Source organism: Hypanus sabinus, chromosome 7, assembly GCF_030144855.1.
Source record: "Hypanus sabinus isolate sHypSab1 chromosome 7, sHypSab1.hap1, whole genome shotgun sequence".
Classification (NCBI taxonomy): Eukaryota; Metazoa; Chordata; class Chondrichthyes; order Myliobatiformes; family Dasyatidae; genus Hypanus; species Hypanus sabinus.
In genome coordinates, this window is record NC_082712.1 from 107,955,121 (window position 1) to 107,979,531 (window position 24,411).

General features: G+C 42.7%; 1 protein-coding gene across 5 annotated transcripts in view; it reads left to right on the top strand.

Moving 5' to 3' along the window:
* madd (MAP-kinase activating death domain) overlaps window positions 1-24,411 on the top strand; it is a 248,446-nt gene that overhangs the window by 111,673 nt on the left and 112,362 nt on the right. For all 5 annotated transcript variants that reach the window (XM_059975345.1, XM_059975346.1, XM_059975347.1 and 2 more), the window contains exons 10-13: window positions 2,339-2,495; window positions 4,582-4,685; window positions 6,812-7,005; window positions 10,306-10,568. In XM_059975345.1, the coding sequence (XP_059831328.1) occupies window positions 2,339-2,495; window positions 4,582-4,685; window positions 6,812-7,005; window positions 10,306-10,568 (718 nt within the window). The remainder of the gene's footprint in view (window positions 1-2,338; window positions 2,496-4,581; window positions 4,686-6,811; window positions 7,006-10,305; window positions 10,569-24,411) is intronic.

Sequence of the window (24,411 nt, forward strand, 5' to 3'; positions counted from 1 at the left end):
CCATTCACCGCTTACCTTTGCTTTCTATCTGCCAGCCAGTTTTCTATCCATGTCAATGTCTTACCCCCCAATGCCATGAGCTTTGATTTTACCCACCAATCTCCTATGTGGGACCTTACCAAATGCCTTTTGAAAATCGAGGTACACTACATCCACTGGATCTCCCCCGTCTAACTTTCTGGTTACATCCTCGAAAAACTCCAACACATTAGTCAAGCATGATTTACCCTTGGTAAATCCATGCTGGCTCGGCCCAATCCTATCACTGCTATCTAGATATGCCACTATTTCATCTTTAATAATGGACTCTAGCATCTTCCCCACCACAGATGTCAGGCTGACAGGTCGATAGTTCTCCGTTTTCTCCCTCCCTCCTTTCTTAAAAAGTGGGATAATATTAGCCATTCTCCAATCCTCAGGAACTGATCCTGAATCTAAGGAACATTGGAAAATGATTACCAATGCATCCGCAATTTCCGGGGCCACCTCCTTTAGTACCCTAGTGTACAATGTCCTGTGTATGTTACTCAAAATGGCCTCTTTGGTTTATGCCTCGCGCCCGCCAACAGTATCAAATCCACAACAAATACCGTTATGAAATACACTTTAAAGAGTTTACTAAAATTAAAAGAGTAGTAGGCAATACAATATATATATATATATACAAGGGAAAAAACAAAAGGCGCCAACTTATCAAAGTTCAGTCTGTTTAGTGCACTCGTTGGAGCTCAATCAACGAACCAATCGACCCATCCGGCCGTCGCGCCTGGGACCACCCCGGTGGCCTTACGAGCAGTCCAGCACACGTCCACCTTCCTCGGCGTCTTCCTCGGCCTCCTCCTCCCACCAAAAAAAACCCGCGAAAACCCCTCCCCCAGCATCACAAGACACAGTAACATTCCCCATTGATTAACAAATGAATACAATTACCATATCAGCCATTCTAAAGTGAAACAACGGCGAGAGAAACACTTATCCGACAAAGAAGCATTCCTACTTATAACAAACCAAAGAGGCCATTTTGAGTAACATACACAGGACATTGTACACTAGGATGCAGACCATCTGGACCTGGGGATTTGTCAGCCTTCAGTCCCATCAGTCTACTCATCACCATTTCCTTCCTAATGTCAATCTGTTTCATTTCCTCTGTTACCCTATGTCCTTGGCCCATCCATACATCTGGGATTACCTCAAAAAATTCCAATAAGTTGATGAAGCAGGATCTTCCCTTCATGAAACCATGCTGTCTTGTTCCTATCTTGTCATGCACCTTGAGGATTACACTATCCTGTCCTTGAGGATCGACTCCAATAACTTTCCAACTACCGATGTCAGACTAATAGGTCTGTAATTTTCTTTTTGCTGCCTCCCTCCTTTCCTAAGCAGCTTAGCTACATTTATGACCTTCCAGTCCTCTGGAACCGTGCCAGAGTCTATTGATTCCTGGAAGATCATTTCCAATGCCTCCACAAACTCCAAAGCCACCTCCTTCAGAATGGATGAGGATGCACCTCATCCGGCCTGGGAGATTTACCTATCCTTAGTCCATTTAGCTTCCCAAGCACTTTCTTTCTAGTAATCTTAACTGGACCTAATTCTATTCCCTGAGACCTCTGGCTATCAGGTGTGTTGTTAATGTATTCCACTGTGAAGACTGATGCAAAATACTCATTTAGTTCCTCTGTCATCTCTTTGTTACCCATTATAATTTCTCCAGCATCATTTTCTTTCAGCATCAATTGGTCCTATATCTACCTGTGTCACTCTTTTACTCTTAATGTATTTTAAAACTCTTAGTATCCTTTTTTATGTTATTTGCCAACTTCCTTTCATAATTCATCTTTTCTTTCCAAATGACTTTCTTAGTTTCCTTCTGTAAGTTTTTAAAAGTAGTCCAGTCCTCAGTTTTCCCACTAATTTTTGCTTCCTTGTACGATATCTCTTTTGCTTTTATTTTACCTTAACCTCTCTCATTAGCCACATTTGTGTCATTTTTCCATTCATGATTTTTTTTCTTGGAATATATTTTTCCTGCACTTTCCTTATTTCTTGTAGGAATTTCATCCAATTCTGCTGTACCGTCCCTTCATCTAGCTTTCTTTTCCGATCAACTTGGGCCAGTTCCTCTCTCATACCGCTGTAATTATCTTTGTTCCACTGAAATATCGATACACCTGATACCAGCTTCTCCTTTTCAAATTTGAAACTGAACTCAGTCATATTATGATCACTAGCTTGATTTGCTTGTTTAATCCTAGTGTCAAGGGAAGGACTCTGTTTTGATTCTGGCTTTCTGTACAAACTGCAAAGGGTGTATTATTTTGTCTTTAACTAGGTGTGTTTGACCCTGCTGTGATCGGAGATAAACCCAAGTGGTATGCCCATCAGCTTCAGCCTATTTACTACCGGGTCTATGACAGCAACTCTCAACTGGCTGAGGCTCTCAACATTCCCATTGAGAAAGATGATGGCTCTGAACCGACTGATGACAGGTCAGTTTTGAATTCTGAATTCACACAGCCAAGTTTCCTGAATTGTATGCTTTCTGACTTCCTGAATGAGTCTGCCATGGGGAACTTTGACGAATGCATTATTAAAGTCCTATTCATCATGTCCATTGTTTTACCATCATCAATGTGTCATATCCTCAAAGAATTCGATCAGAGTTGTGTGACGTGAGCTGCCACTCTCAAAACCATGCTGACTATCCCTGACCAGACTAAGCTTCTCCAAAATCCTCCCAAGATCTGTCTCTAAGAATCTTCTTCAATTATTTGCCCACCTCTGAAGTAAGACTGGTTTATAATTCCCAGGGTTATACGTACCCTTTCTTGAACAAAGGAATAACATTTGTCAGTTACTACTCCTGTGGCCAGAGAGGACAAAACAATCATTACCAAAAGCACAGCAATCTATTCCCTCTTCCCATAGTAACCTGGGCTATATCCCGTATGATCCTGATGACTTAATGTTTTTCAAAAATTCCAGCACCTCCCCTTTCTTAATGTCAATATGTTCTAACGTATCAGTCTGTTTTACAGGAGGGTTACAGGAAACTTATTCAGCCTTCAGTGGAATGAATGCCAAACTTACAAAAATAATATGTTCCCCCGCTATCCGAAGCCAGAGCATTCCTATGAAACCTTTTGTAAGCCGAAATGTCATAAAGTGAAGAAGCAATTACCATTAATTTATATGGGAAAAATTTTTGAGCCAAGAAATAACCTACCAAATCATACCAAATAGCACATAAAATCTAAAATAACACGAACATATAGTAAAAGCAGGAATGGTATGATAAATACACAGCGTATATAAAGTAGAAATATTGTATGTATGGTGTAGTTTCACTTATCAAAATCAGGAAGACAGCGAGCCAAAATTGATTTGGAGAAAAAAAATCGGCACGTATATGCATGCGCACATATACACATGCGCACACAACTGCCTGCACAAGGCTTCACCGTCATGGTAGTCTTACTCAGGGTAAACACACGTATAAAGTGGGCATCTTTTTCTCGTAAAAGCGAAAATCCTCTTTGGTTAGCGAAAACAGGTGCTAATGTAGGTCTTTCGTAACAGCGAGCTGTCATAAAGGGAATGTTCGAGAAACGGGGGCCACCTGTAATGTGAAAGCTCGTTTGTATGGGCAAGTGTTCATAACCCAGAAATGTTGTGTTACTCATTAAATGTGAAGACCAAAACTGCATGTATTTGTCCAGGTGTGGTCTTACACTGTCTGTAGTTGTTTCAAAGCTTTTGTTTTGTATAACTCCATACGACTTGGGTTAAAATTCATCCTCTTGCTCTTCCCCATACTTTGTGTTTCATGTTTGTACTGCAGCATTTTATTGTCTAATTCCATTCAAATACTTCCTTCCAAAGTGGATAATCTCACATCTTCCCACATTATATTCCACTCACACCATTTTTCATAGGGCAGTGCCCTATGTACCCCGTCTGAATTACCTGCCCCTTACCCTAAACTTGTGCCCTCTAGTTTTAGGCACCTTTGCTTTGATGAATAGTTTCCTACTACGTTCATTGTGATCCTCATTTTATACTGTCTTTATCTTAAAAATCCCCTCTCAGCTTCCTTCACTCCAAGGTAAACAAACCCAGCCAATGTGATTGCTTTTCAAAACTGAACCATTCCAATCCAGACATTATCTTGGTGGATATCCCCTGCACCTGTCCAATCAATTGTGGACTTCCAGTAGTGTAATGATCAGAACTATACAAAGAACTCCATTTGTGTCCTAAGCAATGTTACAAATTTGTATTGTGACTTCCCCAAGGTTACCTTCTATGCTGTGCGGAATAAAGTATTGTTTCCTGTAACTTCACCACCTCATCTAGACATGCATTTGAAATGCTGCCAATAAATATTTCACTCTTGTGGGAGACTTGCTGATTGTATTGTTGACTGCTCTATCAGTCTAAGGTTGTTGCCTGACCCAGATTTACACAACTGTTTTGGTGAACAGATCTGCTGGACTTGTACTCCTGTTCATTGACTATGCTGCTTGCTCACATCTGCTCAGTGTGAGAATCTGATAAGTCTTATCTTCATTGCAGTGGGAGTGACAGTGTAGACTACAATGACTCCAGCTCTTCCTACTCCTCCCTGGGTGACTTTGTCAATGAGATGATGAAGTGTGACATCAAAGGAGATACACCCAGTGAGTAGCCAATGAGATGTCATTAACTTCATTGAATTTGATAGCCCCAGATCAGGAGAACCCTCGTCTGGATTGGTGATCATATACAATGCTAACTTGTAATAATCCTGATGTCATGCCAGTGTCCTATCACTCTTTTGTCCATCTGCACAGTGGAGCCACTGCCTTGCAATGCTAGAGATCCAGGTTCAATCCTTACTTCAGCTGTTGTATGTGTGAAGTTTGCACATTCAGCCGATGACTGCATGGGCGTCGTGTTCCCCCCCACCCCCGGTACTCTGGTTTCCTCCAGTATCCTATTGAGAAGGGTTGATTGGTAAGTTAATTGACCATTAAGTTGTTCCTAGTTGATGTGAATGGTAGAATGGGATAAGTTGAGAGAATGAGGTAAGTGTAAGATCAGTGTAAATAAGTAGCTAAAGGTTGGTGCAGGCTTGGTGGGCTGAAGAGCTGTTTTTCGTTTGTATTGCTCTGGGAATCTAGTTGTGAGTAGTTTGGATGAGGTATATGTAAAAAGGAAAATATCATTTAAAGTTGGCTATGCCACTGCTGGCTATGACAGGAGAAGTTGTTTTGGGGATTTGCAATATAGCAAGGAAATTGAACAGTCTTCATAGCAGGAAGCATAAAAAACTTACAGAAATAATTGAAAACAGATCTAGAATAAATATGGAATTGAAATAAGTTGGCATTAGTTTTAAAAATTTGTATTGATTGGTGTCTGAAGACCAATGATGCTCATAACCTGAATCCAAAAATTTTTTGAAGATGCTGGTGGTGGAGATGATGGATGCTTTGGTTGTCATCTTCCAAAACTAAATTCTATAACAGTTCCCACAGATTGGAAGTGTAAACAGAAGCGAGCAAACAGAATTTCAGATAAGCTTGATATCATGTGCCAGTTGTTGCATGTTTCAATGATTTGGATAAGGGAGTCAATTGAATTAGATCAAAGTTTACTGATAGAAGATTGATGATTTGGGCAGTGCAGATATGGTGGATAGGACATGATATGGGAGAATGGGAGTCATTTACATAAATCAAAGAAAAGGGAAAGATTGAAAGTTAAAGGCTTGCAGATGGATCTGATACCTGTGTACATAAATTACTGAAAGAATTTGCAAGCCCAGTGAGAATTGTAAAAAAACAAATAGCATGTTAGCCTTCAATGCAAAAGGATTTGGGTAAAAATACATTTTTTTATTGAAATTATGGATGCTGGTGAGGTGTTTCTTCCAACTTTATTTACAGGTCTGGCCTCCCAATCAATGATAAGACATTTATGTGAAAGATAGAGAGCAGTTGATTTGTGGGATGGCACGTTGTCGTCTTAGATTGTTATTCACACTGGGCCAATAGTCTTTGGAAGAATGAGGTGATCTCATAGAGACATACATTAACAAGATAAATGCAGGAGTGATATTACTTCTTTCTTGGATGTGTAGATCCAGAGGTCATAGTCTCTTTAAGATGGTGGCTATACAAGACAAAGAAGCATTTTTTTTATCAAAGGAGGAGAAAACCTTTGGAATTACTTTTGAAGGTGGGCTATTGTGAAAGCTCAATCATTGAATGTATTCAAAATGCTCACAGAAAATTAGAGGTTAGGAGAATTGCGAGTTAATGAGTTAGTGCAAGACACTGGGGTAAAAGATCAATTAGGACCTTACAGAATGGCAAAGAAAGGCTTGATCCTTCTGTTTCCTACATTCTTAAGGTGGGTGAACAAGATTGATTTAAATTAACTTTTAAATAAATTATTGTAATTTATGTATTTTAACATATTTACATGTACTACAGTCACAAAACAACAAATTTCACGGCCTACTGTTATGTCAGCGATATTAACCCTGATTCTGATCTTTCTGATTCTGGTGAGCATGAAGAAAAGAGTACAGGGGGTTGAGAGTGATAGGTGGAATTCAGATCTGTAAATAATCAAGTTTTCATCCAGTGTCTCAGACTTTTTCTGCCATTGGTTCCTTGGAACAACTTTCCAATCAGGGTCCAAGACAAAGTGAGGAGAGAGTTCATTGGGTATCTGCATTTGGTAGCATATAGGTGTTTTTGGGGTTTTTTTTTAAACGATGTCTGTGTGTGTACTGAGCATGGCCTTGTAATTGCAGATATTGATCCTCTGACCCATGCTGCCCTTGGTGATCCCAGTGAGATAGACTTCCAGGGCTTTCAGAAAGATCGGGAAGATCCAGATGACCAGGGACTGGACAGCGAAAATTCTCTGGAAATCAATCCTCCTCGTTCAAGTTCGAGTACAACAGCAAGTAGCAGTCCCAGTACGGTCATACAGGGCATCAATCATGTGAGTGTGCTGCATGGGGGCAACCTTTTTCTCTATGCCTTCGTGCTGAAGCTTGGTTTTTGTATGCTTGCAAGTCCTTCAAGATTTCTGTTAACTTCATAGTTTTAAAATCTAGTGTCATCCCAGTTTCCTGCCACCTCCCACTTCCTTTCCAGTTGTTGTCTTAGCCGAATCCTGAAAGGCTTCTGCTTCCTTGCCTCTGAAGTTATAAAAGATATATCTCCTTTGCTAAGCTCTGATCCTGTGCAGCACCTGGTTACATTTCATCTTTGTATCAATGCTTTCTTCCTGCTTGGGGTTCTCAAGCATTCATCAGCAATTTCTCCCACTTATTTGCCCCATACACTGTGAATTCCCAACCTGTATCAGAATCTTTGAAGACCCCCCCTATTCAAAGCATATTCTACTTCTTGTATCTTTCTGCAATTTTCTTTTTGAACTCCTTTCCATTTTTCGCTATCAACAATTTATATCTAGAAGTGCTCATCTTCCTTAGAAAGAGGTAACATAAGATCGGAAGATGTAGAATCATTGTGGGTAAGGTAAGGAACTGCAGGGGCAAAAAGACCCTGATGGGAATTCCAAACTGTAGCCAGGATGTGGGCTACAAATAACAACGGGAGATAGAAGATGCATGTCAAAAGGTTGGAGTTGATTTTGGATCCCAAGAGGGAGAACTTGTAGAATGCCTATGAGATGGCTTTTCACAGCAGCTTCTAGTTGAGTCCACTAGGGGGATAAACTATTCTGGATTAGGTGTTCTGTAATGAACTGGATTTGATTATTGAGTTTAAACTAAAGGAAACCTAAGGAGTTCTGATAATAATATGATAGAATTCAGCCTGCAATTTGAGAGAGAGAAGCTAAAGTCAGATGTATCAGTATTACAGTTGAGTAGAGCGAGTTACAGAGGCATGAGAGAGGAGCAAGGTAAAGTGGATTTTAAGGGGACACTAGCAGGGATGACAGCAGAGTAGCAATGGCTTGAATTTCTGGGAGCAATTCGGAAGACATAGGTAGGTACATCCCGAGAAGTAATAGTATTCTAAAGGCAGGATGACACAACTGTTGCTGACAAGTAAGTCAAAGCTGATATAAAAACCAAAGAGAGGCCATATAATATAGCAAAAATTAGTGGGAGGTTAGAGGATTGGGAAGCTTTTAAAAACCAACAGAAGACAACTAAAAGCCATAAAGAGGGAAAAGATGAACTATGAAGGTAAGCCAGCTAATAATATCAAAGTAGATATCAAAAGTTTTTTCAGATATAAGAAGAGTAAATGAGAGGCGGGAGTCTACATTGAAACACTGGAAGATGATGTGGAAAGGTAGTTACGGGGGACAAGAAAATAGTGGACAAACTGAATAAATATTTTGCGTCAGTCTCTACTGTGGAACACACTAGCAGTATGCTGGAAGTTCGAGGATGCCAGGAGAGAAGTGAGTACATTTGCTATTATTAGGATAAAGGTGCTTGGGAAGCTGAAAGGTCTGAAGATAGATAAGTCACCTGAACTTTAAGATGTTGGAAAAGACATGTAGCTCAGGTTGAGGATGTTGTTGTTGAATATCTCGTTGAGCTGGCTTGTTAGAGTATGCCCACGGTGCAAGCTAACAAGTCAGTTCTGCGAGCTACTCACCTAGACTAGATGTAATGCAGAAAGAGGTAGCTAAAGAGCAGGCATTAGTCATGATAAGAATCATTAGATTGTGGTTTAGCTCTGGAGGACTGGAAAATTGCAAATGCCACTCCACTCTTGAAGATAGGAGGGAGGAAGAAGAAAGGAAATTATAGGCCAGTTATCCTGGCTTCAGTGGTTGGGCAGATGTTGGAGTCAATGATGAAGGATGAGATTTCAGGGTACTTGGAGGCACAAGATAAAATGGGCTGAAGTCAGCATGGCTTTCTTAACGGAAAATCTTGCCTGAAAATCTGTTGGAATTCTTTGAGGAAATAACAAGCAGCATAGACAAAGGAGAATTGTAGATATTGTACTTGGATTTTCAGAATGCCTTTGACAAGGTGTCACACATGAGGCTGCTCAGCAAGATCAGAGCCCATGATATTATAGTAAGAATTCTAGCATGGATAGAGAATTGGCTGATCAGCAGGAGGCAAAGAGTAGAAATAAAGGGAGCCTTTTCTGATTGGCTGCCAGTGACTAGTCGTGTTCTACGGGTCTGTGTTGAGGCAGGTTTTTTTTATGTAGTATGTCAATGTTTTGTATGATGGAATTAGTGGCTTTGTGGCCAAGTTTGTGGGCAATACAAAGGTAGGTGGAGGGGCAGGGAAGCTGCAGAGGGACAGATTAGGAGAATGGGCAAAGAAATGGCAGATGGAATACAATGTCAGGAAGTGTACAGACATGCATTTTGGTCGAAGGAATAAAAACATAGACTATTTTGTAACTGGGGAGAAAATTCAAAAATCTGAGGTGCAATGAACATTATGCAAGATACTCTAAAGGTTAATTTACAGTTTGAGTCAGAGGTGAAGATGGCAAATGCATTATTACAGTTCATTCTGGGAGGACTAGAATATAAAAACAGGGACGTAATGCTGAAGCTTTATAAGATACTGGTGAAACCGCACTTGGAGTATCGTCAGCAGTTCTGGGCTCCTTATCTAAGAAAGGGTGTATTGACATGGGGGAGGGTTCAAAGGAGGTGCACAGAAATGATTGCAGGGCTGGAATTTAGAAGAATGAGGGGGTATCACGTTGAAACCTATCGAAAGTTTAAAGGTCTAGCTAGAACTGATGTGGAGAAGATGTTTCCTATAGTTTAGGACCAGAGAGCACAAACTCGGAATAGAGGGATGTCCATTTAGAATGGAGAGGAGGAAGAATTGATTTGGCCAGAGGGTGTTGAATTCATTGCCACAGATGGCTCTGGAGGCCAGGTCATCAAGTGTATTTAAGGCAGAGATTGATAGCTTCTTGTTAGGTCAGTGTGTGAACGGTTACAGGGAGAAAACAGGAGAATGGGGTTGAGGGAAATGTATCAGCAATGATCAAAGGACAGAGCAGAGTTGAAAGACTGAACAGCTTAGTTCTGTTCCAGTGTCCTAAGGTCTGTTGCTTCTTCTCCATAACCAATTGTATTGTGCGCTTTGACTCCTGCATTATACTGTACAGCCAAATGGAGAATCTCCTCGAGCTTCCACTTTGGATTCCTAGTGTCTGTAGTCGGGTTAACACAAAGTCATGTACTGTCTCCGCTCCATGCCAACCCTTTCAGGATGAAGTGAACCTACATTAAGGTTGGGTGATTCATTGTTGTATAACTCTGGTCTGACAGGAGTCCATTGACTCGGTGGAGGCTGATGAAAAGACACTGACTTTCCACAACCATATCGCAGCCACGTCGATTCAGGCCTTTGCTAAAGCCAGCTTGGAGCGGCGGGAAAGTGATGGCTTGTCTGAGGTTACGGGCCGGCAGAAGGACTATGACAATCCCTACTTTGAGCCTCAGTATGGCTTCCCTACTGAGGAAGGCGAGGGTGAAGATGATCAAGGGGAGAGCTACACACCCAACTTCATTCAGACCATCAATGGAAACCGGTGAGTGAATACTTCATGTGCAGCAGTTTTTGTTAATTTAAAGTGGTAAGTAGCCTGTTCTTCAGGCTGTGTGTTGGGGAATGTGGGGATTTAAAAAGAGAATAATCAAGGATCCTGTGACACTGCAGTTCAGTAGAAGTTGTAGAAAGTTGATTAAGCTAAATGTCTTCTATGTCTGCAGCAAGCACTGCCCTTAACTGAGCTGGAGGCTGCAGGTGATGAGACCTAACTGAAGGGCAAAAGCAGGCTCAAGAAATTGCCCTACTTTGGTTTGCATGTTCCCTTTTTTCAGCATCTCATTCCTCAAGGAGAAGCAATAATAAATACCCAGGGAATATCTGCTAGTGAAATGCCAGATCCAACAAGAGTATCCAGCCTAGTCGACCAAGAAAAGTCCTCATGATGCTACATCTGGAGAATGTGTACTAACAACCATGTAACTGTCAGAATCTATTCCATTCACATCAAAATGTTCAGCATAATGTGGTCTGTGTCCCAGACTTGTCCATTATTGTCCTTAGTATGTTCTACCTTGCTAACAAGACTGATCAGTTCCTGGGGCTATAATCTTTGGAATAGATATTGAATATTTTTGAGGCAAAGATTGACTGATTTTAGTTTGCCTTTTGGAGGTGAGGGCTAAAGGACAGGAGACTGGCACCAAGGCCAAGATCAGATCAACCATGATCTTAATGAGCTGGCTCAAGGGGTTTTATGGCAAACAGCAGCTCTATTTCCTACATTGTTGTGTTGTGCCATTAACCAGCGGCTGTTGCCTGGAATGATCAATAGGCTAATAGTCTGGGATGCTGTGAAACAGTGTGGTAACTGGCAGGTTCAAAGTTGAACTTAAAAGTAAATTGATTATCGAAGTACATACATGTCACAGTATATAACCCTGAGATTTATTTTCTTGCGGGCATTCACAGTAAATCCAAGAAACGTAATAGAATCAGTGAAAGACTGCACCCAAAAGAACAGACAAACAAGCAAATATACAAAAGATAACAAACTGTGCAAATATAAAAGAAAAAATATAATAATAAATAGCAATAAATATTTTGAATTTAAGATGGAGTCCTCGAAAGTGAGTCCATGGTTGTGGGAACAGTTTACTGATGGACAAATGAGTTGAATGAATCTCTCCCTCTGTTCAAGAACCTGATGGTCGAAGGGTAACAACTGTTCCTGAACCTGGAGGTGTGGATCCTGAATCTCCTGTATCACCTTCCTGATGACTGGAGGAGATGAGGGCGTGATCTGGGTGGTGAGGGTTCCTTGATGATGGATGCTGATTTCCTGCAACAATGCTCCATATGGATGTGCTCAGTGGTGGGGAGGGCTTTACCTGTGATTGACTGGGCTGTATCCACTACTGTTGTAGACTTTTCCATTAACATTGCTGTTTCCATACCAAGGTGTGATGCAACCAGTCAATATGCTCTCCACCACACATCTATAGAAGTTTGTCAAAGTTTTAGATGTCATACTGAATCTTCACAAACTTCTAAGGGTGTAGAGGTGGTGCTATGCTTTCTTTGTAATGGTACAGCTGAGGAATTTAAAGTTGCTAACCCTCTCTTGCCTCTAATCTATTTAGGACTGGCTCATGGACCTCTGGTTTCCTCTTCCTGAAGTCAGTAAACAACTCCTTGGTCTTACTGACACTGAGTGAAAGTTGGTTGTTGTGACACCACTCAGCCAGATTTTCAATCTCCGTCCTATATGCTGATTCATCACCAGCTTTGATTTGACCAATGACAGTGGTGTTTCACCAAACTTGAATATGCCTTTGGAGCTGTCCTTGGCCTCAGTCATAAGTATCAAGTGAGTAGAGCAGGGAGCTAAGCACAGGCCTTGCGGTGTATCTGTGCTGATGGAGATTGTGGAGGAGATGTTGCCAATCTAAATAGACTTGGGTCTGCAAGTGAGGATATCGAGGACACAATTGCACAAGGAGGTATTGAGACCACAGTTTTGAGGCTTATTGATTAGTTTTGGGTGGGGGGGGGGATAATGGTATTGAATGCCGAGCTGTAATCAATGAAGAGCATCATAATGTATGTACCTTCGCTGTCCAGATATTCCAAGATTGAGTGAAAAGCCATCTACTGTTGACTGTTGTGACCCTAGGCAAATTGGACTGGGTCCAATTCACTTCTCAGACAGGAGTGGATATGTTTACTCACCAACCTCTCAAAGCATTTCATCAGTGGATTATGAGTTCAACTGAATGATACTTGTTGAGACAAGTTGCCATGTTCTTCTTTGTTGCCTGTATATCTGAAGCGTGTTTGAAGCAGGTGGGTACTTCAGTCTGCCAAAGTGAGAGGTTAATGATATTGATGAACGCTCCAGCCAGATGATCAGCACAAGACTTGGCCAGGGACCCCCATCTGGGTCAGTGCTCTCTGTCAGCTCATCCTCCTGAAGAGTGCACTCACATCAACCTCAGAGACTGAAATCACACGGTCATTGGGTGTTTTGGGTGGTTGTGAAGGTCCCTCCATGTTTTGATGGTTGAAGTGAGCATAGAAGGGATTGAGTTCATTTGGGAGCATCACCTTGTTACCTACTGTACATCACTTAGTTTTACTTTGTACTTTATAATAGCCTTCAAGTGCTGCCACAGGTGTTGTACGTTCTTCAGTGATTCATTTGGTCTGGAATTGCCACTTCACGTGCCCTCCTCACAGCCCCCCACCCTGCTCTCGTGACTGCACCCCTCCCACACCTGAAACCACCATGGTGGACTTCACAGCTGAACAGGTGAGAAGACAGCTGAAACGTCTCCACCCAAGCAAAGCTGCAGGCCCAGATGGTGTCAGCCCCAGGATGCTCAAAGCCTGTGCCCCCCAGCTATGTGGAGTACTTCACCATGTCATCAACCTGAACCTGAGTCTCCAGAGGGTTCCTGTGCTGTGGAAGACGTCCTGCCTCATTCCTGTACCGAAGAAGCCGAGTCCCAGTGGCTCTAATGACTACAGACTGGTGGCATTGACCTCCCACATCATGAAGGCCCTGGAGAGACTTGTTCTAGAGCAGCTCCGGCCTATGGTTAGGCCACACTTAGACCCCCTCCAATTTGCCTATCAGCCCCGAATAGGAGTTGAGGATGCCATTGTCTACCTGCTGAACCGTGTCTACGCCCACCTGGACAAGCCGGCAAGCACTGTGAGGGTCATGTTTTTTGACTTCTCCAGTGTGTTCAACACCATCCGCCCTGCTCTGCTGGGTGAGAAGCTGACAGTGATGCAGGTGGATGCTTTCCTGGTGTCATGGATTATTGATTACCTGACTGGCAGACCACAGTACGTGTGCTTGCAACACTGTGTGTCAGACAGAGTGGTCAGCAGCACTGGGGCTCCACAGGGAACTGTCCTGTCTCCCTTTCTCTTCACCATCTACACCTCAGAGTTCAACTACAACACAGAGACTTGGCATCTTCAGAAGTTTTCTGATGACTCTGCCATAGTTGGATGCATCAGCAAGGGAGATGAGGCTGAGTACAGCACCTCGGTGGGAAACTTCGTCACATGGTGCGAGCAGAATCATCTGCAGCTTAATGTGAAAAAGACTAAGGAGCTGGTGTGGACCTGAGGAGGGCTAAGGCACCGGTGACCCCTGATTCCATCCAAGGGGTCAATGTGGACATGGTGGAGGATTACAAATACCTGGGGATACGAATGGACAATAAACTGGACTGGTCAAAGAACACTGAGGCTGTCTACAAGAAGGGTCAGAGCCATCTCTATTTTCTGAGGAGACTGAGGTCCTTTAACATCTGCTGGACGATGCTGAGGATGTTCTACGAGGCTGTGGTGGCCAGTACTATCCTGTTTGCTGTGTGTGCTGGGGCAGCAGGCTGAGGGTAGCAGACACCAACAGAATCAACAAACTTATTCGTAAGGCCAGTGATGTTTATGGGGTGGTACTGGACTATCTGACGGTGGTGTCTGAAAAGAGGATGCTGCCCAAGTTGCATGCCATCTTGGACAATGACTCCCATCCACTCCATAATGTACTGGTTAGGCACAGGAGTACATTCAGCCAGAGACTCATTCCATCAAGATGTGACACTGAGTGTAATAGGAAGTCATTCCTACCTGTGGCCATCAAACTTTACAACTCCTCCCTCGGAGTGTCAGACACCCTGTGCCAATAGGCTGGTCCTGGACTTATTTCCACTTGGCATGATTAACTTATTATTTAATTATTTATGGTTTTGTATTGCTATATTTCTTCACTATTCTTGGTTGGTGCGGCTGTAACGAAACCCAGTTTCCCTCGGGATCAATAAGTATGTCTGTCTGTCTGTCTGAGATGGCGCTCCAGAGATTATACCTAGGCCTCTTGTATATTTCTTGTTTGTCAGACCTAAACGTCATTGATCAGGCCCTCATCAGGTTGCTCATCTCGTGGTTCATCCAGGGCTTCTGTTTGGGAAAGTGTGAATGATTTTGTGTGGGTACATTTGTCTCATCAGTGACAACCCTGGTGTATTAATTCAAATCTTCTGATGACTCCTTGAACACAGTCCAGTGCAATGACTTAAAGCTAGCCCATAGCTGTTCTTGTGCCTCCTTTGACCTCCTCTTTGTTGTTCTTTTCTCTGTATCCTTGTTCTTTAGCTTCTGCCTGTATGCAAATAGGTAAGGACAGTCAAGTGATCAGATTTCCTGAAGTGTGGTCTTGGGATGGAACAGTAGGCATTCCTGATCATAGTTTGGTAGAGCTTGAGTATGTTGAGACTCCTGGTGCATATACATTTATCATTATATGTTGATGATTACTGGGCAAAGATTTCATCAAAGAAGTCTGATTGAAGTCCGTGACAATGATTTAAAAGGTGGTGGGGGTAGATTGTTTCTTGTTTGCTGACAGCAGCATTCAATATCTCGAGTGCCTGCATAATGCCTGTGGTATGTAATCTACGGTCATGATTGTGGAGTTGCTTTCCCTGGGTAAGGCGAGCAGTCAGCATTTAATCGTTAGGTGTTGCAGGTCAGGGGAACAAGACAAGGTCACAATGTCCAAGCATCACAAAAAGTATATCGTGAGCTGCAGACCCCCCCCACTCCCCCAACCCTTTTGCCTTCTCTGAATCAGCAGTCAGGTCCATCCTGTGTATTAAGGTCCTTGGGTTTTCCTGACTTATCCAGCGTGTCTGAAGTGAGCCATGTCTCCATGAAACACAGAACACAACGATTTCTGATATTCCTCCAACACAGCAACCTTGCACTTAGGTCCTCAATCTTGTTCTCATGTGTGACTGTACATCTGCTAACAAGATGCCAGGTGGAGGAAGTTTCATTTCCTCATGTTTCAGTCATTTGGAGGCCTCCCCTCTTCCCTTTCTTACTGTACCTTTTGTTCGCTTAAAGATGCTGTGCCGATGTACAAACCCCATTTCCAGAAAAGTTGGGATATTTTCCAAAATGCAATAAAAACAAAAATCTGATATGTTAGTTCATGTGAACCTTTATTTAACTGACAAAAGTACAAAGAAAAGATTTTCAATAGTCTTACTGACTAACTTAATTGTATTTTGTAAATATACACAAATTTAGAATTTGATGGCTGCAACACACTCAACAAAAGTTGGAACAGAGTTAAAATAAGATTGAAAAGTGCACAGAATATTCAAGTAACACCGGTTTGGAAGACTCCACATTAAGCAGGCTAATTGGTAGCAGGTGAGGTATCATGACTGGGTATAAAAGTAGCGTCCATCAAAGGCTCAGTCTTTGCAAGCAAGGATGGGTCGTGGCTCACCCCTTTGTGCCAAAATTCGTGAGAGAATTGTTAGTTAATTCAAAAGGAACATTTCCCAACGCAAGATTGCAGAGAATTTAGGTCTTTCAACATCTACAGTACATAATATTGTGAAAAGATTCAGAGAATTCAGAGACATCTCAGTGCGTAAAGGGCAAGGTCGGAAACCACTGTTGAGTGCGCGTGATCTTCGAGCCCTCAAATGGCACTGCCTAAGAAACCGTCATGCTACTGTGACAATTATAGCCACCTGGGCTCGGGAGTACTTCGGAAAACCATTGTCACTTAACACAGTACGTTGCTGCATCCAGAAATGCAACTTGAAACGCAAGGAGGAAGCCATACATCAACTCTATGCAGAAACGCCGGCGAGTTCTCCAGACCCGAGCTCATCTCAGATGGACTGAAAGACTGTGGAACCATGTGCTGTGGTCAGATGAGTCCGTGTTTCAGCTAGTTTTCGGAAAAAACGGGCGTTGAGTTCTCCGTGCCAAAGATGAAAACAACCATCCTGATTGTTATCAGCAAAAGGTGCAAAAGCCAGCATCTGTGATGGTATGGGGGTGCATCAGTGCCCACGGCATAGGTGAGTTGCATGTATGTGAAAGTACCATTGACTCTGAGGCGTATATTAGGATTTTGAGAGAGACATGTTGCCATCAAGGCGACGTCTCTTCCCGGGACGTCCATGCTTATTTCAGCAGGATGATGCCAGACCACATTCTGCATGGGCTACGACAGCGTGGCTTTGTAGACATAGAGTGCGTGTGCTTGACTGGCCTGCTGCCAGTCCAGATCTATCTCCTATAGAAAATGTATGGTGCATCATGAAGAGGAGAATCAGACAACAGAGACCACGGACTGTTGAGCAGCTGAAGTCTTATATCAAGCAAGAATGGACAAAATTTCCAATTGCAAATCTACAATTAGTATCCTCAGTTCCAAAATGATTAAGAAGTGTTATTAAAGGGAAAGGTGATGTAACACAATGGTAAACATGCTTCTGTTCCAACTTTTGTTGAGTGTGTTGCAGCCATCAAATTCTAAATTTGTGTATATTTACAAAATACAATTAAGTTGGTCAGTAAAACTATTGAAAATCTTTTCTTTGTACTTTAGTCAGTTAAATAAAGGTTCATGTGAATTAACATATCACAGATTTTTGATTTTATTGCATTTTGGAAAATATCCCAACTTTTCTGGAAATGGGGTTTGTATTTGAGAGCTTTATTCACCTGAGTATATATAGCAGAGTCCCATGGAAGTCGGGAGAAAGGATAAAAAGAGCAGATTCGGGCAAGGCCAGTCATTTTGGATTGTGTAGGCATGGAAAGTGTCAGTGTCAGAGGCCTAACCTCAGCTACAAATAAAAGGGGAGTAGGCTCAAGTGGACACCATTGTTTGGAATGGCCATTGCCAGCGTGTGCAGGCTTTGACTTAGCGCACTCCAGCACAGTTAAGAAGAGGCAAACCCTTTTGTTTTTGGTATAGGGTAGTCAGGATGGAATGCTCCTTCTGTCAGATGTGGTAATTTGGGATACCAGCAAGTTTCCCTGATGAATACATCTACTGGAAGTGCACTCAAATGCAGCACCTGACTGAATGGATTAAGAGTTGGAGCTGCAGTTGGATGTATTCAGGATCACTCTGGAGACTGAAGATATTATAGATGAGACTTTTGAAGAAGTGGTCACACCCATAGTACAGGCAGCAAGTATACTCTTTAGGATACTGCTGGGAGGGTGGGGGAGTGAGGAGGTGGGCAGGTGACCCATCAGGACACAGCAGTTGCCAGGCTGGTGGCACTGTGGCTGGCTGTGAGCCTCGGCAAGGAAGGGTAAAATCAGGTGGTATAGTAGTTATAGGAGACTCGATAGTTAGGGGAACAGAAAGAAGATTCTGTGGCCATAAAAGATACACTAGGATGGTGTGTTGCCTCCTTAGTGCTGGGGTCCATGACTTATCGGAGCAGTTACAAGATATTCTCAAGGTGAAAGGGGAACAGCCAAAGGTGTGGTGCATTTTGGCACCAATGACATAGGCAGAAAAAGGAAAAAGGTTCTACATAGTGAGTATGTAGAGTTAGGAAAGAGGCTGAAGAGAGGGACCTCCAAGGTTGTAATCTGATTACTCCCTGTGCCATGGACTAGTGCATGTATGAATGAGTGGCTGCGGAGATGGTATGAAGGGCAGGGTTTCAAGTTCTTGGATCATTGGAACTTTTTCTGTGGAAGGGGTGACCTGTACAAGAGGGACGGGTTGCACCTCAACAGGAGGGGAACCTGACGGATTTGCTGATGCTACTCAGGAGAGTCTAAGCTAGTTGTGCAAGGGGCTGGGAGCTGGATCCCCAAGTCAGTAAGAGAAGAATCAGACCAGAAGATGGATGTCAGTAAAAGTAGTCAAAGGCAACATCGCAATAACAGTTATGATGGGTTGGGTAGTTTGAAGTGTGTATATTTTAATGTAGGAGTATTATTGGTAAGGGTGGTGAACTCACTGCATGCATGTTGTAGTCGTTACTGAAACTTGCTTGAGAGGGGCAGGAATGAGTGGTTTTTGAAGTTTAGTAAAGATAGAGGGGGAGGCAAAAGATGGGGTGGAGTTGTACTACTAATCAGGGACAGTACCACAGCTGCACTTAGACACCGGTAGTCCATTTGGGTGGAACTCAGGAATAGGAGGGGTGCAATCACACTGATGGGATTGTACTGCAGACCCCCTAATAGCCACTGGGACATTGAGGAGCATGTATGTAATCAGATTAAGGTAAAGTGTAAAAATAATAGGGCTGTTATCATGAGGGATTTCAACTTCCCTAACATAACCTGGGACCTTCTTAGTGTAACTTTCTAACTCTACTCCTCATCTTTTTTTTCTCCAGTCCTGCTGAAGGGGCTTGGCCCAAAATGTCAACTGTACTCTTTTCCATAGATGCTGCCTGACCCACTGAGTTCCTCCAGCATTCTGTGTGTGTTACCTCCTTAATGTAAGGTGTTTAGATGGGACTGAATTTGTTAAGCGTATCCAGGAAGATTTCTTAATGTGGACGGTCCAACAAGAGGAGGAGCTGTACTGGACCTGGACTTGGTAATGAGTTTGGCCAGGTGACTGACCTTTCATTGGATGAACAGTTAGTGAACAGTGACTACAACTCCTTGTCTTTCAGGATAGCTATGAATAAGGATAGGTATGGTCCTTGTGGGAGAGTTTAAATTGGAATAGGGAAAATTATGAGGGCATTAGGCAGGAAATAAGAAGCATGGATTGGGAACATCTTTCTTTGGCAAGTTCACATCAAACGCTGGGAAGGTGGTTAAAGATCAATTGCAGAGAATACAGGATGATATGTTCCTGTTAGAATGAAGCACAGGAATGGAAAGATGAGAGAATCTTGGATGTCCAGGGAGGTGATGAATTTAATCAAGAAGGAAAAGGGGAAGTATGTAAAACTTTGGAAGTCAGGCTTAAATGAAGCATGAGGAATATAAAGAAGCCAGAAAAGAACTAAAGAAGGGAATTAGGAATGCCAGGAGGGGCCATGAAAAGTCCTTGGCAAGTAGGATTAAGGCATTCTATGCATATATCAAGAGTAAAAGGATAACTAGGTTAGAGGGTGGGATAACCACTCAAGGATAAAGGGGAGAACATTTGCTTGGATGGATGATGTGAGTGAGGTACTTGCAAAGGAAAAGAATATGGAGGGCCAGGAGATCAGTACCGAGTGTAAAAATACCTTAGTATGTTTAGAGGTCAAGGAGGAGGGACCGTTGGGCCTCCTAAGGAGTTATTAAGGGTCTGATCCCAGGGTCTGATGGAATTTTCTCCAGGTTATTGAAGAAGGCAAGAGACGAGATTGCTGGACCCTTGACTAGTATCTTCATGTTGTTGCTGGCCACAACTGAGGTCCCGGAGGACTGGAAAGTGGCTAAATGTTAGACCTCTATTTCAAGAAGGGAGCAATTGAAAATCTGGGAACTATAGACTGGTGAGTCTTGCATCAGTCGTAGGGAAATTATTGGAGAAAATTTGTAGGGATAGGACGTATGAATATTTGGAAACCCATGGCCTAATTAGGGAGAGGCTTTGTGCGTGGCAAGTCGTGCCTCAACAACTTGATTGAGTGTTTTGACAAGGTAGTGAAAGAGATTGATGAGGATAAGGCAGTGAATTCCATCTGCGTGGATTTTAGTAAAGTGTTTGACAAAGTCCCTCATGGAAGGTTAATCCAGATAATTAAGATGCATGGGATCTGCGGCAAATTGGCTGTTTGAATTCAGAATTGACTTGCACTTAGAAGACAGAAGATAGTGGTTGAAGAAACTTACTCAAACTGGAGTTCTGTAATTAGTGAAGTTCTGCAATTATCTGTGTTGGGACTTCTGTTTCTGATGTATATGAATGACAAATGAAAATGTAGATGGGTGGGTTAGTAAATTTGTGGGTGATATCAATATAGGTGGAATTGTGGATAGTGTAGAAGACTGGCAAAGAATATAGCACGATAGAGACTAGTTGCAGATACGGGCTGAGAAATGGCAGATAGAGTTTAACCCAGATAAATGTGAGGTGCTGCACCTTGATAGGGCAAATGTAAGGTACCCCATATGAGCTTGATGCTTTCTGTGGGTTTTCTCCTGAAGGATACATAGAAACATAGAAAATAGGTGCAGGAGTAGGCCATTTGGCCCTTCAAGCCTGCACTGCCTTTCAGTATGATCATGGCTGATCATCCAACTCAGAACCCTGTACCTACTTTCTCTCCATACCCCCGATCCCTTTAGCCACAAGGGCCATATCTAACTTCCTCTTAAATATAGCCAATGAACCGGCCTCAACTGTTTCCTGTGGCAGCGAATTCCACAGATTCACCACTCTCTGTGTGAAGAAGTTTTTCCTCATCTCAGTCCTAAAAGGCTTCCCCTTTATCCTTAAACTGTGACCCCTCGTTCTGGACTTCCCCAACATCGGAAACAATCTTCCTGCATCTAGCCTGTCCAATCCCTTTAGAATTTTATACATTTCAATAAGATCCCCCCTCAATCTTCTAAATTCCAGTGAGTATAAGCCTAGTCGATCCAGTCTTTCTTCATATGAAAGTCCTGCCATCCCAGGAATCAATCTGGTGAACCTTCTCTGTACTCCCACTGTGGCAAGAATGTGTTTCCTCAGACTAGGGGACCAAAACTGCACACAATATTCTAGGTGCAGTCTCACCAAGGCCTTGTACAACTGCAGTAGAACCTCCCTGCTCCTGTACTTAAATCCTTTTGCTATGAATGCCAACATACCATTTGCCTTTTTCACCGCCTGCTGTACCTGCATGCCCACCTTCAATGACTGGTGTACAATGACACCCAGGTCTTGTTGCACCTCCTCTTTTCCCAATCGGCCACCGTTCAGATAATAATCTGTTTTCCTGTTCTTTCAACCAAAGTGGATAACCTCACATTTATCCACATTAAATTGCATCTGCCATGAATTTGCCCACTCACCTAACCTATCCAAGTCACCCTGCATCCTCCTCCTCACAGCTAACACCGCCGCCCAGCTTCGTATCATCCGCAAACTTGGAGATGCTGCATTTTGTTCCCTCGTCTAAATCATTAATATATATTGTAAACAGCTGGGGTCCCAGCACTGCAGAACCCCACTAGTCACTGCCTGCCATTCTGAAAAGGTCCCATTTACTCCCACTCTTTGCTTCCTGTCTGCCAACCAATTCTCTATCCACATCAATACCATACCCCCAATACCGTATGCTTTAAGTTTGCACACTAATCTCCTGTGTGGGACCTTGTCAAAAGCCTTTTGAAAATCCAAATATACCACATCCACTGGCTCTCCCCTATCCACTCTACCAGTTACATCTTCAAAAAATTCTATAAGATTCGTCAGACATGATTTTACTTTCACAAATCCATGCTGACTTTGCCCGATGATTTCACCTCTTTCCAAATGTGCTGTTATTACATCTTTGATAACCGACTCCAGCATTTTCCCCACCACCAATGTCGGACTAACCGGTCTATAATTCCCTGGTTTCTCTTGTTATGAATCCCGTAACTGGGTCACTTATCAGCAAAGATAGAGAGGTCCGTTGAACTCTGATGGTACTATCTTTAACAGTATTTATTGGTAAAAATACACAAAAATAATATCAATGCAAACATACAGATAATATACATTGTCAATACTAACCCTAAAAGTGTGGGTATAATAATAATCAATAAGAAATAAGCTCTATCGTTGTCTAAGGGATAATGTATTGTCCGATGGAAATATAAAAGTCACTCAGTTCATTCAGTTCATACAGGTTTCAGCCTTTGGGGACCGCTGGGTTTTCAATTGTTGGAGAGAGAGAGAGGTTTTGAGAATAGAAACTTGCCAGCTTTCCTTTATCCGCTCTTGATCCGTATTCGTCCTTTAGCGAGGCCGTTCTGTGGAGGACTTGTCATCCGGGCAAGGATGGACACACACACACAAGCCTCCACCGGTCTCATACATTTCTCCTGGTGTGTCTAAAGGGATTGTTCCCCAGACCCTCTTTTATCCTTACTCACGGGGTCTCAGATGTCAATCAGGTTGGGATGATGCAATCCCTCAACCAGCCCACTCTGGTCATTCCCTGAGGGCTTCAATGAATAGTACAGTACTCAATACACAATTCCGTCTCCAAGAGACAATGGCCGTTATCAATGGTTCTGCTTTTCCGGGGGCCAGGACTCATTCCAAAACCTGTGTATTCTGGACGTCTCTCTCTCATTTCCTGGGTCCCAGACCCGAATTAATAGCGATCTTGCGATTCTCGAAAAGGAGGGGGCTACTTTGTACCCTTCGGCCCCTCAGAGTTGTGGCACATTTGTAACACTCTCTCTCTCCTTTTTTAAGAAGTGGGGTTATATTAGCCAGCCTCCAATCCTCAGGAACTAATCCAGAATCTAAGGAGTTTTGAAAAATTATCACTAATGCATCCACTATTTCTTGGGCTATTTCCTTAAGCACTCTGGGATGCAGACCATCTGGCCCTGGGTATTTATCTGCCTTTAATCCCTTCAATTTACCTAACACCACTTCACTACTAACATGTATTTCCCTCAGTTCCTCCATTTCACTAGACCCTCGGTCCCTTACTATTTCTGGAAGATTATTTATGTCCTCCTTAGTGAAGACAGATCTAAAGTAGTTATTCAATTGGTCTGCCATGTCTTTGTTCCCTATGATCAATTCACCTGGACCTACATTTGTCTTGACCAATCTTTTTCTTTTCACATATCTATAAAAGCTTTTACAGTCAGTTTTTATGTTCCCTGCCAGCTTTCTCTCATAATCTTATTTCCCTTTCCTAATTAAGCCCTCTGTCCTCCTCTGCTGGTCTCTGAATTTCTCCCAGTCCTCAGGTGTGCTGCCCTTTTTTGCTAATTTATATGTTTCTTCTTTGGACTTGATACTATCCCTAATTTCCCTTGTCAGCCACGGGTGCACTACCTTCCCTGGATTATTCTTTTGCCAAACTGGGATGAACAATTGTTGTAGTTCATCCATGCGATCTTTAAATGCTTGCCATTGCATATCCACCGTCAACCCTTTAAGTATCATTTGCCAGTCTATCTTAGCTAATTCACGTCTCATACCTTCAAAGTTACCCTCCTTTAAGTTCGGAACCTTTGTTTCTGAATTAACTATGTCACTCTCCATCTTAATGAAGAATTCCACCATATTATGGTCACTCTTACCCAAGGGGCCTCGCACGACAAGATTGCTAACTAACCCTTCCTCATTGCTCAATACCCAATCTAGAATGGCCTGCTCTCTACGCTCACATCTGCTTCAGAGACTGAAATCACAGTCATTGGTGCTGTAAGATTTCGTGAAGATTCCTCCATGTTTCGATGTTCAAAGCAAGCTTAAAAGACATGGAGTTCATCTGGGAACAAAACCTTGTTGTCACCCCTGTTGCATGGTTTCACTTTGATGATGGCATTCAAGCCCTGCCATAGCTAGGCTTTCAGTGGTTCAAGTCTGGAATGGAATTGCCTCCTTGTATGTGAGATGGCTTTCTGGAGTT